The following is a 14,000-nucleotide window of genomic DNA, read 5'->3' as shown; positions in this document are numbered from 1 at the left end:
CAGGACTGTAAGAAGTCACACAAACTTTCCACCCGTCAGGTCTGACGTCATGGAACTCACACACCAAGTCCATCCGTGTGACAGCCGGGCCTCCCGCACAGGGTCCCGGAATGGGGTGCACTGCGGGGTCCCGGCACACAGCCAGCTCGCAGAGTGCTACAGACGTGAGGTCCAGCTGGGTGACCCGGGAAGGACGCTGGGTTTCCCAGTGCTCGGTTTCCTCATTTGGAAAATGACAATCATTGTCCTGGGCAAGATGGAAAGTGGTAATATGTGGGAATCTAAGTTATTCTTGTTTATCGTAAGGTGTGATAGTAAACAGCGTCTGTAAGTCCCCAGTGCAGGCCTCACGTGCCCGGAGGGTCAGGAAGTCCCACCCCACCCGGCCTTCCTCAGTGATGTCCAGACGCGATCCAGCGCAGCGGGGACGTCTTTACAGGATGCGCACCTCCGTTTAAGGCAGGGACTTTCCACCCATGTGCTGTGTCACACGGGTGTGCCACACGAATCTTTAAAACATGCACTACCTGACTATTTAGTCGATGGCACTGACCTCTTTTCCATTACATTATCAAATAAAAGAAATGACAACAGCCAACACAATAACCATCTGCTATCAATGGATCAAAATGACACGGATACTGTCAGATCAGCAGAAAATGTCATTTATTTTATGGTGTGCGACAGCGTTATAGGAGTTAGTTTCGTTGTGAACTGAGTGAGAAAGGTTGGAAATTACTAAGTGAAGGAAATTACTAAGTGAAGGTAACACACAGCAGTGTGGGGCACCCCAGCTCCCGGTCAATTCTTGCTGGACCGCTGCCCCGAGGGACGAGTGCGACACTCCACTTTGGCGTTGCGCTCCTCGGAGAAGTATCTCTGCAGCATCTGCACCAGCTCCTCATACAGGTCCTCTCTGCCCCTGACCAGCTTCCTCAGCTGATAGGCGTCCATGCTGTCCAGGTCCTCGATGATGGCGCGGACTTTGTTGAACAGGTTTTGCTGCTGGACATCCGGCAGCGCTTTTAGGAGCTGAGCGACGGGCTCGAAATGCCGCTGCAACTCATGTTTCCATAGAGCCCCCCCGGTGAGGACCCCTAGAAGACAAGGAAAGTGCTATGAGTGGGACCCTGTCCACAAATGAGGGACTTGGGAGCTCACGGAGAGCTCGTCCCCATCATGACGAGGGGGCACATTCACCAGCGCTCACAGCGGGCGCGGCTCTGCCAGGCGGCTCCGAGGGCAGAGGTGGGAGAGGCCTCCCTCCGTGGGGTCAGGTAGGGGACACCCCAGCAAGCCTTTCCCCGAGTCCCACTTTCTCGGATGCAGCAAGAATCATGTCCCGCCTTGGAGCTGTGCTAACAAAGATGCTCTTCATGGGCTGGAGATTTTCGTGTTTCCCATAAAAATCTCTCTCCTGAGAAAGGAGACCGCTGAGAAGTGAGCCCCATTCCAAGACCCATCGCCGAGGTGAGGCCCTGTTCTCCACCCCCTTTTACTCAGCTAGTAAATACATCCCCCAAGTGGATTCCGGCACGGCTATATGACAGATTTAGCCAGCAGCCCTCTGAGAGCATCACAGAGTGTGTCTGGGGACAGAGTCTGTCAGTGAGGAGGGAGGCATGGCCCTGTGTCCTCCCTCACCGGCCACTTCCTGATGGTTGAGTCAGGACTCACTAAGTCAGAGTTTGAAAAGAAAAATGTAGAGATGGACGGTCTGAGGCCGCCCCCACACTGATTACTCTCCCCAGGGTGGGCTCAGCCTATGACGTGTCTTTGGGTCTCAATCCTGCAGCCAGAGGACAGAGCCGAGCAGAGGCCTGGCCCGTGAGCTTGGAGGCAGGAGCCGCCCAGGGCAGGTAGCGGTCACCTCTCCAGCCTCCGGAAGGGAATTCCCCCAGACTGAGCACAGGCTGCCGGGCACCCAGGAGGCTGGCGGTAAATCTCTGCAGAGCCCATGGGCCAGGCCACGCTTCAGCAGGTGTCCCTGGGTTGCAGGGTCCATAGCGGTCACCTTGAGAGAGGCCTTACCAAGCCCCTCACCAAGTCAGGCCTGGACCCACCAGAGCCCACACTGTAGTTACAGCCCCTGGTTCCTGGCCGTGCTGTGGCTACCTGCTCCCAGTCCAGAAGATGAAGCCCGCCCGATCTCCAAGGGGATCATGGGAAAACCCACCCTACTTCCTTCTTTGCCAGAAAGTGTCCCCAAATGATGATGATGCAGCTGGTAAAACAAGGGGCAGTGACAGAGTAGGAGGCAGTTTTCTGCTCCTCCTGCATGGACTGTTGGACTTGGGAACAGGGACACTCTCTCTGAACAGTGGATGGGAACTGGCCAGACAGCATGTGCCCCTAGTGGGTGTCCCTCGTGCAGTGACCTGTAATGACGATGGGGCACAGGGACTATCCAGGGGGACACCCAGGGGTCCTCAGACGCCAGGACACATCTCTGTAGCCGGGCTGAAGACCCTCATGACACAGATGCCCTTTCAGAGCGGCCAGCACTTTGGAGACACAGACCCAGCGGCTCGTGTTGTCTGCGGGACACGTTCTGTGCACAGAGGACATTTCACAGAAGCAACCTCTACCTCCAAGTCCTCACGCGGGACGCAGACGTCTGCGAGGTCTCTGTGGATGTGTGGCTTCTCTCCCACCCCCATGAGGCACTGACACTCACCAGCAAACACTGCAATCGGGTTACCGATCGCAGCACCAATCAAGACTGGAACTACGGCAACCACAAGGGCGCGTCTGCGTTTCTTCAACGCTGCCTTCATTTCTGTCTCTCCCGCAATGTCACACAGCAGGTTTATCACGTCCTCCACACTGACGCACTTCCTCCTGCACTTGGTGGTGGACTCCTTGGCAGGCTTCATAACGGACATCTTGGTGACGTTTCAGAAATCCTTTCAGAGGGAATGTTTCAAGAGCATTAGAGTATTTCCACCCAAATATTCCACCCAATACACTTCCTAGTGTTTTGAGAATGGTCCTCATATTCATGAAAAAAACTGGAGATGTGGTGTGTGCATGACGGACAGCACCCAGCCACGTGACAGGTGCTCTGTCCCCAATCCTCTCTAAACCAGTCCCCAGAGCCTCCTCACAGGAAGGCAGGTGCACTGGGTCCACAGGTGCCCCGATGGGACACTCCCTGCGTATATAACACCTGCCTCACTCGCGGGCTCCCAGGTTACAGCGGAAGGACACTCATGCATCCAGGGTACAGCGGTGGGACACACACAGCCTCACCGGGGTGACTAAAGAGGGGACACATAGGGACCCAGGGTACTGTGGGAAGGGACACAGGAACACCCAGGTGACTGCAGGAGGTCAACACTCGCACACACATGCACACCTGCACACGCACCAGGGTTAATGGGGGAAGTGAGACGCACATGTTCGTTATGAAGGGGGGTCACAAACTCACTCACCCAGGCTGCTGCCAGGCCACTCCCTGGCCAGCGTCCAGGTCTGGGTGCAGGGCTCAGGGTCAGGTGCCTGGGTCTCAACCCCACTCTTGCTCCACTCACTCCACAGTACGGGATGGAACTACCTGTACCGGTGCCGGTCGGTTCTGCTAGCCCTGGACTCAGGCGCACCCGCGCAGCCCCGCCCATCGCTGAACTTCACCCAATGGAGTTAGGCCCTTGCGCAGACCACGCCCTCCCCACATGCTGGGTGAGGCACCAGTACCGTCCTGGTCCTGGTCACCAGCAAGCCTGGCTACGCTGCAGCACTCGGGTCATAGGCCACTGGCCTCGCAGAAGGACCCCAGGCAGGATACCAACCCGTGTGACCTGGCCCAGCGCCCAGGGCGTGTGGCAGAGTCTAGTCTGTGTGGCCACAACACCACGCTTCTCTCCACTCCACACGGAGTCCCCGTCTCTCTTTGGCTCCGTGGACCTTCGAGCCTCGGGACCCTCTCCCACCCCGCAGCACACGAGAGAGCACACAGCCTGGGGAGTACCGGGGCTGCGTTAGTGTTTGGTGACTGTGCCGGCCAGAGTGCAATAGCAGCTGTCCCCCAGCAGACAGCGGGGGCCTCTGGGCCTGAGGGCTGGGGGAAGGCCAAGTGCAGGCTCTACTCCCAGGGTTCCAGGACAAAGCTGATGTTGGGGAGCCTGGAAGATGCAAAGGGCCAGAGGAGGTGGGGTAACAGGACCCCTGCAGATACCAACATATCTGAAGTATACATTGCTTATGATACCAAATGCAGTGCAAGGGCTGTGTGAATAGCTGTTACATTGTATTGTGTAGGGAATGAGGGGAGGGACAGAACCTGTACCTGTTCACTTCAGAGCCAGTTTAGTACACAACAGCAACAACGTGACATTTTGAAAAGAACATTTGTATCTTGTTGAATTTGTAGAACCTGCAGGTAAGGGGGGTGCACTGCACTTTAGGGGGGCATAAGGAAAGCAACCTGCCTTTTCTGAGTCTTCGCATTGCATGGCCGCTGTTCCCTGTCTGTGTTCACATCCGTGTGGACACGCTGGTCCTTCCCCTGGTGGGACAGGTGCTGTGGTGCCCACTCAGGGACAGTCTGGTCTGTGCAGGCATGAAGCCAGGAGCACCGGTGCCCTGTGAGCTCCTCACACAGACACACACCTAACGCCGCATGTCCAGGAATGTGTCCCCATCACCAGGTGATATGTGACGTTGTATATAGATCTAGTTTTTAACACTATATTGAGATATATACGATTGACACACTAAAGCTTTACCTATTTAATGAATGCAACTGGAGTAATCTGAGGACAAGTTTAAACCTGTGAAACCACGACCACCATCCAGACCGTAAATACCTGTGTCACCTCTGAGGTTTTCTTCGGCCCCTTATTGTAGCATCGAGTGGGTGCGTGTGTGATAAGGACCCGGAATGGAAGACCTGTGTCCTTGGTGGACTTAACACACAGCTCAGGAGTGTCAGCAGGATGCTGATAGACCTCTAGGGTTTCTGTATCTTACAGAACTGAGACTTTGTGTCTTTGTCATCATTTGTCACTTCTGTTTCTCCATGCTTCTACCCCTTGTGAGATGACCTAAAGTCTTTTCCAGGGTTTCCTTGGCCCCAGTGAGATAACCTTATCTGTTCCTGACTCAAACTTTATGTTTGAGTTTGAGTGACTGTCAGGAGTACAGGCAGAGCCGGTTAAGAATGGCCCACCCACCTTACCAGGCGGTGGCGCAGTGGATAGAGCGTCGGACTGGGATGCGGAGGACCCAGGTTCAAGACCCCGAGGTCGCCAGCTTGAACACGGGCTCATCTGCTTTGACCAAAAGCTCACCAGCTTGGACCCAAGGTCGTTGGCTCAAGTGAGGGGTCCGCGGTCTGCTAAAGGCCCGCGGTCAAGACACATATGAGAAAGCAATCAATGAACAACTAAGGTGTCGCAATGTGCAACGAAAAACTAATGATTGATGCTTCTCATCTCTCCGTTCCTGTCTGTCTGTCCTTGTCTATCTCTCTCTGACTCTCTCTCTGACTCTCTCTCTGTCTCTGTTAAAAAAAAAAGAATGGCCCACCCACCTCGGTGCCCCTGGCTTGGGTCTGGGAGAGGTTCTGTTTCTCTGTAGGCAGCGTCCCCTGCTGGCTGGTCAGATAACGGTCAGCTCACTCCTTCCCAGGGACAGAAGGTGGGCACCAGGAGGACTGGAAGATGCAGGAGGGAAAGAAGTTCAAGGTCAGGACAGGTGGAGAAGGTTAGCTGTAAGAAGTCACACAAACCTTCCACCCGTCAGGTCTGACGTCATGGAACTCACACACCAAGCCCATCCGTGTGACAGCCGGGCCTCCCGCACAGTGTCCCGGAATGGGGTGCACTGCAAGGTCCCGGCACACAGCCAGCTCGCAGAGTGCTACAGACGTAAGGTCCAGCTGGGTGACCCGGGAAGGACGCTGGGTTTCCCAGTGCTCAGTTTCCTCATTTGGAAAATGACAATTATTGTCCTGGGCAAGATGGAAGGTGGTAATATGTGGGAATCTAAGTTATTCTTGTTTATCGAAAGATGTGAAAGTAAACAGCATCTGTAAGTCTGTAATGCAGGCCTCATGTGCCCAGAGGGTCAGGAAGTCCCACCCCACCCAGCCTTCCTCAGTGATTTCCAGACGCAATCCGGCACAGCTGGGACGTCTGTACAGGATGCGCACCTCCGTTTCAGGCAGGGACTTTCCACCCATGTGCTGTGTCACACGAGTGTGCTGCACGAATCTTTTTTTTTTTTTTTTAAGTGAGAGGAGGAGAGATAGACAGAATCCTGTACGCACCCTGATAGGGATACTACCAGCAACCCCCGTCTAGGGCCGATGCTCAAATCAACCCAATTATTCTCAGCACTCGAGGCTGATGATTCACCCAATCGAGCCACTGGCTGTGAGAGGGAATGAAAAGCAGATGTCACTTCTCATGTGTGCAGACAGGGGATCGAACCCAATGTCTACACACCAGGCCGACCCTCTATCCAGTGAGCCAACCAGCCAGGCCCTGAAAGAGTCTTTAGAACCTGTATTACCTGACTCTTTAGTCAGGGGCTCTGATCTCTCTTCCCTGAGATTGTCAAAGAAAAAAGTGACAACAGTCTACGTAACAATAACCGTCTGATGTGAATGAATCACTATGACAGCAATATTCTTTGTCCGATCGGCAGAAAGATCATTTAATTTCTGTTGTTCCACAAAAATTCATTTCTGAATTTATCCATGCTCTGACTGAGAGAGGTTGAGAAATGTCCGTTGTAAGGTAGATTCACAGCTGTGTGTGGCACCCCAGCTCCCGAGCACCTCCTGTGTGACCCCGGCTCCGAGGGGTGAGTCATCATACTTCACTCTGGCCTCGAGCTCCGTGGTGAAGTAGTTCTCCAGCATCTCCACCAGCGCCTCATACAAGTTGTTATCCTCCTTCACCTTTGTGGTCAGCTGATAGGCGTCCATGGTCTCCAGTCCCTCGATGATGGTGCGGACTTTGTTGAAGAGTTTCCGTTTCTCAAGAGAGGGCAATTTGTTTAGGATCAGAGCGACGGGCTGAAATTGCCCCATCATAACAAAGGCCCCTAGGAGCCCCCCGACGGCGCCCCCTAGAAGACAAGGAAGGTTCTATGAGTCGGACCCTGTCCACAAATGAGGGACTTGGGAGCTCACGGGGAGCTCGTCCCCGTCATGAAGAGGGGGCACATTCACCAGCGCTCACAGCGGGCGCGGCTCTGCCAGGCGGCTCCAAGGGCAGAGGTGGGAGAGGCCTCCCTCCGTGGGGCTCAGGTAGGGGACACCCCAGCATGTCCTTCCCCGAGCCCCACTTTCTTGGATGCAGCAAGAATCATGTCCTGTCTCGGAGCTGTGCTAACAGAGATGCTCTTCACGGGGCTGGAGATTTCCGTGTTTCCCATAAAAATCTCTCTCCTGAGAAAGGAGAACCCTGAGAAGCGAACCCCATTCCAAGACCCATCGCCGGGGAGAGGCCATTGTCTCTCAAGCAGCTGATATGGTTCTAGCCCCTGAACTTTGGACATTTCCACTGAGCTCACATGGTGAATGGGCCCTGCAGACAGATAAGGGGACCTTTTCTTTCAAATAAGTGTTCTCCACACAGCCCTCAGAGTGCTATGATGACACCTAATAAATAATAATGTATTCAACTATTTGTCCCCCTGCCACCAGAGAGGGCATAAACATGATTTCAAGTATACATTTGTTATCAAAGTCAAGGCACTGTGTGAGACGGGAGGACCTTGGGTCACGGGAAAGTCCCATCTAACCTGGTCAGACTCAGGTCTGTGGCTAAAGGTCATCTAGGGCGAGGGTCTCAAACTCAGTTGCCTTCAGGGGACGGGCAGGTGACTGGAAGGGGTGACGTGGGCTGACTGTGCCTGTGGTGACCTGGAGAGCGGGCTCCTGTCGAAAGGGCAGTGGCTACCCCATGCCACCTGTTGCTGCCACTCAGAATACCAGATCTGTGTCCTGGAAAGTCTCCTCATGTTACAAAGTCAGATACCTGCCAACCCATCTGAGAGGCATCCCACCCACCCAGTGGTTACTCCTCAAAACCGTAAATGCTGAGAAACCATCACAGAACCGGGCACTAGGGGACACGGTCATGAACTGCCATATGGCACCTTGAGCTGGACCGTGGGACAGAAAGGGATCAGTGATACAAGCTAGTAGGACCCAAATCCTAAAGTCTGGAGAACAGTGAACAGTCAGGTGACAGCGCTGGTTTTGTAGTTTTGATAAATGTACCTGGTTACTTAGGACATCGGTGTCAGGGGGACTGAAACGGGGGCATCTGGGAACTCTGTCCACTGTCTTTACAACTGACCCTGTAAATTCACACTGAGCATAAATAGATGTTTATCTAAATGAGAGCATCCAGGCCAGAAAACACCCAGGTGCAGGCTGGACGTGGCCGACGGGCACTAAACGCTGCACGTCCTCGGGGTCTCTGGTGACGTCCCCGTCCCAGGAGGAGCGGCCAGCCTCACGTCCTGAAGCCCGCACACTGTGCCTGGACAGGCTCTCCTCTTCCAGGAAGGAAAGGAGCATTCCGGGGAGGAAAACCAGGAATTCACAAGTCTCGCTGAACTTTTCCCCGCCACCCTGGCGAAACGCTGACAGCTCACTGGAGTGTCACTCACTGCTCTCAGCCCTCGTGAGGACGTGAGGACTGGGTCTAGAACTGCTCGTAATGCACTCACTGTCCAGGAATATTAACCAGCATATTAGTACCTCTCCAAAGAAGAGAAAGGTTCTTTGTTTTCTGGGTCAAATGATGCTCCCGTCCAGGACGAGGGCAGCCGGGAGCCACTGCTCAGTTCTCCTGCGGACCTCGTGTCTCCACCAGCTTTGACTCAGTCTATGAAGTGCATGTCCCCCCAGTGGATCCCGGCACGGATCCATGACCAATGCAGCCAGCCAGCCCCCCGCGGGCACAGCAGAGAGGAGCTGGGACAGAGACGGTTAGGGAGGAGGGAGGCATGGCCCTGTGTCCTCCCTCACTGGCCACTTACTTCCTGATGGCTGAGAGAGGACTCACTAAGTCAGGGGTCGGGAACCTTTTTGGCTGAGAGAGCCATGAATGCGACATATTTTAAAATGTAATTCCAGGAGAGCCATACAACAACCCGTGTACGTTACGCTTTATCTAATAAAAATTTGGTGTTGTCCCAGAGGACAGCTGTGATTGGCTCCAGCCACCCGCAACCATGAACATGAGCGGTAGGAAATGAATGGATTGTAATACATGAGAATGTTTTATATTTTTAATTTTAGTATTTTTTTAAATTAAAGATTTGTCTGCGAGCCAGATGCAGCCATCAAAAGAGCCGCATCAGGCTCGTGAGCCATAGGTTCTCGACCCCTGTGCTAAGTCAGAGTTTGAAAAGGAAAACATAGAGATGGACGGTCTGAGGCCGCCCACACACTGATGACTCTCCCCAGGGTAGGCTCAGCTTATGACGTGTCTTTGGGTCTCAATCCTGCAGCCACAGGACAGAGCCGAGCAGAGGTCTGCCCCGTGAGCTTGGAGGCAGGAGGCGTCCAGGGCAGACAGTGGTCACCTCTCCAGCCTCCGGAAGGGAATTCCCCCAGACTGAGCTCTGGGAGACCCCTGCATCCAGCACAGGCTGCCCGGCACCCAGAGGGCTGGCAGTAAATCTCTGCGGAGCCCATGGGCCAGGCCACGCCTTCAGCAGGTGTCCCTGGGTTGCAGGGTCCATAGCGGTCACCTTGAGAGAGGCCTTAGGCTTTACCAGGCCCCTCACCATGTCAGGCCTGGACCCACCAGAGCCCACACTGCAGTCACAGCCCCTGGTTCCAGCCGCAGGCCGTGCTTGTGGCTACCTGCTCCCAGACCAGAAGATGAAGCCCACCCGACCTCCAAGGGATCATGGGAAAACCTGCCAGACTTCTCTCTTTGCCAGAAAGTGTCCCCATGTGATGCAGGTGGTAAAACAAGGGGCAGTGACAGTGTAGGAGGCAGTTTTCTGCTCCTCCTGCATGGACTGTTGGACTTGGGAACGAGGACACTCTCTCTGAACAGTGGATGGGAACTGGCCAGACAGCATGTGCCCCTAGTGGGTGTCCCTCGTGCAGTGACCTGTAATGACGACGGGGCACAGGGACTATCCAGGGGACACCCAGGGGTCCTCAGACTCCAGGATACATCCCTGGGGCCAGATGTTCTCTAGGCCCACATGACACAAAGGCCATTTCAAGAGAGCCATAGCCTGACCTGTGGTGGCACAGTGCACAGAGCAGGGACCTGGGATGCCGAGGTCCCCGTTTGAAAGCCTGAGGTCACCGGCTTCAGTGCAGGCTCACCAACTTGAGCACAGGGCAGCAGCTTGAGTGTGGGATTATCGACATGACCCCATGGTCGCTGGCTTCAGCACAGGGTCACTGGCTCGGCTGGAGCCCGCCAGTTTAGTCACGAATGAGAAGCAATCAATGAATGACTTACGTGCCACCACTACAAGCTAATGCTTCTCACGTCTCTCCCCTCCTGTCTCTCAATCTCTCTTGAAAACAACACGAAACAGAACAAATAATAACGCCCTGCACTTTGCAGACACAGACCCAGCGTCGCGTGTTGTCAGCAGGACACGTTCTGTGCACAGAGATCATTTCACAGAAGCAACCTCAGCTGACAAGTCCTCACGCAGGACACAGACGTCCATGAGGTCTCCGTGGACTGGAGGCTTCTGTCCCACCCCCACGAGGCCGGCTGCCCCTGCGAGGCGTTAGCACTCACCAGCGACGGGGAAGCCGACCACTAAACCAAGGCTGAGAGTAGAGACAGCGACCAGGATGCCCCTCTCGAATCTCTTGAGGGCTGCCTTCATTTTCTTCTTTGCCGAAATGTCACACAGCAGCTGAATGACATCGTCTACATTGACACACTCCTTCTCAGGCTCCTCAGCGGACATCTCAGCAGAGTTCCCAGAAATCCTTTCAGAGGGAGACTTTCAGGAGTGTTAGTGTATTTACACCCCAAGGTTACTCTTCCTAGTGCTGTGAGGACGGTCCTCATTTTTTTGACAGAGGACCAGAGCGTGGCTGTGTGCATGACGGACAGCACCGGTCCATATGACAAGTTCTCTGTCATCGAGAAAGCCTGGCTGTGGCCAGTGGTCGGCAAACAGAGTGAGCAGAGTGGAGAAAGGGTCGTTGTTGCCCTCTGAGGAACTTCTTCTCATCTGTGAGAGACTGAGAGTGACCGAGCTCCCCACGGGGGACACAAAGCCCGGGAGAGTGCCAAGGTCCCAGCCCCGTGTCCTCAGGGCGTGTGGGCTCAGGACAAGCCACAGGGGGAACACAGGACTCTGCCACCCCGATAGGCTCACTCCGCCTTGGCCGCCCTGTGACCCAGAGCAGACTGTCAGATTCCCCCCCTGTGAGGTGGACTAACCTCCTACAGGTGGGTCCCCGGGTGAGGGGTGCACACAGGTGTGTTGGGAGTGGGGGCCCTGGGGACTCAGCCCCAACGGTCCAGAGCCACATCCGACTACTATCCACAGCACTGGCTCCACAATCCCTGCTGGGAAGGAACCCACTGGGACTCACGGGACGGATGGGGCCCTGAGACAACACAGCAGAGACTTTAGGAAATCAGGATTCCAGGGATCTGCGTCCCTGTGGATGGGCTGCCGGAGGGGGAGTGGGCCTTTGGAACAAGGATGTTAGAACAGCCATCGGGGTCAGGAGGCCCTTTGACAGGCTGGTTGTAGGAAGTGGCAGGAGAGGTCAGGGCAGGACAGGGCTGGCTGTGACCGGATTGTGGGGGATGGAGCTTCCCACCCTGCAGGACAGGAAAGTGAAACCAAAACTAAGTTTTTTGTTTCAGCTGGAGCCCAGCCTGGGCTCTTCCCGTTTGAACCCACCCCCATTCCCCTCAATCAAGGCCAACCCCCCCACACAGTGCCTAAGGGGACCAGTGAAGAAGATGAGGGTGGATACACTCTGTCCCTCAATGTGTTTAGTTTACAGGAGGGTTTTTGAACTAAGGAAAATCCAGATGGGTCTCTAATGTACAATTATCCTCCCAGTCCTGAGAGAAAGTGGTCAGTTCTCAGAACAAACCTGTGGATGTCTCGATGGAAAATTTTTAAAAAGGCTAAAGAGCTACCAGACCGGAACAAAACTAATCTCCCCTCCTAATTCCCTAACAATCCTTGCTGATCATCTCCAAACCAGCCCCCAGAGGCTCTCCACAGGGAAGGCCAGGCGCGCTGGGCCCACAGGTGCCCCGATGGGACACCCCCTGCATATATAACACCTGCCCACTCACAGAGGCCCCCCAGGTTAGGGCAGGAAAACACACACAGCAGGGTTACTGCCTTAGGTCACACAGACATGGGTTACAGTGGGAGGTGATAGCCCCTCCCCCCACACACACAGACACACACAGACACACAGACAAACACACACACACACACACACACACACACGTTCCTTAAGGAAGGGACTCAGAAGCAGCAGTGACTGCGGGAGGGCACACTGACACATACCTCAGGTTGGTGCAGGAGGTGACAGCGCGCACTGGGTCCCTGCTGGGCGCCGGTGCAGGTCTAGGGTCAGGCGCAGGGGTCCCACACGGGCTCGCGCTTCCGTTTCCTCCCGGCTGACTCCGCGCCCCGCGCGCCGCGTCCTCACCAGGAGAAGGAATGCCCAGGGCTCGCCTCTTCTGCCAGGGGGCGTCTGAAGTTCACCAGGACAGGCGGCGCCTAACGCGCAGGCCCCGCCCTATTTCCTTCTGGCTCGGCTCCAGGCGCGAGACCGAGTCCCGGGGCGGCCACCGCGCTCAGGCCTCTGACCACCGGCCTCTGCGCGGGGCACCCCTGGCCCGGCGCGCCCCCCTCCATCCCGTCGCGGCCACCGTGCGCGATTGGATCGGTCTGTTCTGCGTGCCCCAGGGCCACCCCTGCCCTTCACCCATCCCGCACTGTGTCCTTGTCTCCCGCTGGCCCTGTGGATCCTGGAGCCTAGGGGCGCACTCCTTCCCGCAGCCGGGGAGAGCACACAGGCTTGGGAAATAAAGCGCTACATTAGGGTGGGTGGTTCCGCATGCCAGAATGCAATGGCAGGGCCCTCCGGGGACACGTCGTCGGGTGGGGGCGCTCTGGGACTATTGGAGAGGAGTCAAGTGCAGGCTCTACTCCCAGGGTTCCAGGACAAAGCTGATGTTGGGGAGCCTGGAGGATGCAAAGGGCCTGAGGAGGTGGGGTAACAGGACCCCCCGCAGATACCAAAACATCTGAAGTATTATGATACCAAATACAATGCAAGGGCTGTGTGAATAGCTGTCACATTGTATTGTGTAGGGCAGGGGTCCCCAAACTATGGCCTGCAGGCCGCATGCGGACCCCTGAGGCCATTTATCCGGCCCCCACCGCACTTCCAGAAGAGGCACCTCTTTCATTGGTGGTCAGTGAGAGGAGCATAGTTCCCATTGAAATACTGGTCAGTTTGTTGATTTAAATTTACTTGTTCTTTATTTTAAATATTGTATTTGTTCCCGTTTTGTTTTTTTACTTTAAAATAAGATATGTGCAGTGTGCATAGGGATTTGTTCATAGTTTTTTTTTATAGTCTGGCCCTCCAACGGTCTAAGGAACAGTGAACTGGCCCCTTGTGTAAAAAGTTTGGGGACCCCTGGTGTAGGGAATGAGGGGAAAATGCCTGTACTTGTTCACTTCAGAGCCAGTTTAGTACACGTCAGCAACAACGTGACATTTTTTAAAAGACCTTTCCATCTCAGGTTGGTTGAATCTGCAGGACCTGCTGGTAAGGGGGTGCACTGCACTTTAGGGGGCATACAGAGAGCCACCCACACACAACCCACAGCTGGCCCTGAACCATCTGAAATCTGGAAAAATGATCATGGGATTTCCATGAGCTTCCCAGTTAATCCCAACTGCCACCGTGCGGGGCAGGCACGGCTGTCGTGGCCGTACCCCAGGCAGGAGAACCGAGGCACCGAGGTCTGCCCGAGGCATCCCACGGGCAG

At 55.1% G+C, this 14,000-nt stretch overlaps 1 protein-coding gene across 6 annotated transcripts in view; it reads right to left on the bottom strand.

The window, feature by feature from the left end:
* C9H19orf12 (chromosome 9 C19orf12 homolog) overlaps positions 1–12,801 on the bottom strand; it is a 47,051-nt gene extending 34,250 nt beyond the window's left edge. The window contains exons 1-4 of one of the 6 annotated variants that reach the window (XM_066350151.1): positions 12,502–12,771; positions 5,534–5,656; positions 2,678–2,906; positions 650–1,097 (exon numbers count right to left, since the gene is read on the bottom strand). In XM_066350151.1, the coding sequence (XP_066206248.1) occupies positions 802–1,097; positions 2,678–2,885 (504 nt within the window). In that variant the 5' untranslated portion in view covers positions 2,886–2,906; positions 5,534–5,656; positions 12,502–12,771 and the 3' untranslated portion in view covers positions 650–801. Of the gene's footprint in view, positions 1–649; positions 1,098–2,677; positions 2,907–5,203; positions 5,336–5,533; positions 5,657–6,638; positions 7,078–10,745; positions 10,957–12,501 lie in introns of those variants that run through there. The other 5 variants (XM_066350152.1, XR_010747065.1, XM_066350149.1 and 2 more) reach the window with 5 other exon arrangements.
* Between the last annotated feature and the right edge of the window lie 1,199 nt (positions 12,802–14,000).

The sequence above is a fragment of the Saccopteryx leptura genome, chromosome 9, assembly GCF_036850995.1.
Source record: "Saccopteryx leptura isolate mSacLep1 chromosome 9, mSacLep1_pri_phased_curated, whole genome shotgun sequence".
Taxonomy (NCBI): Eukaryota; Metazoa; Chordata; class Mammalia; order Chiroptera; family Emballonuridae; genus Saccopteryx; species Saccopteryx leptura.
This window is presented reverse-complemented; position numbering and strand designations above follow the sequence as displayed.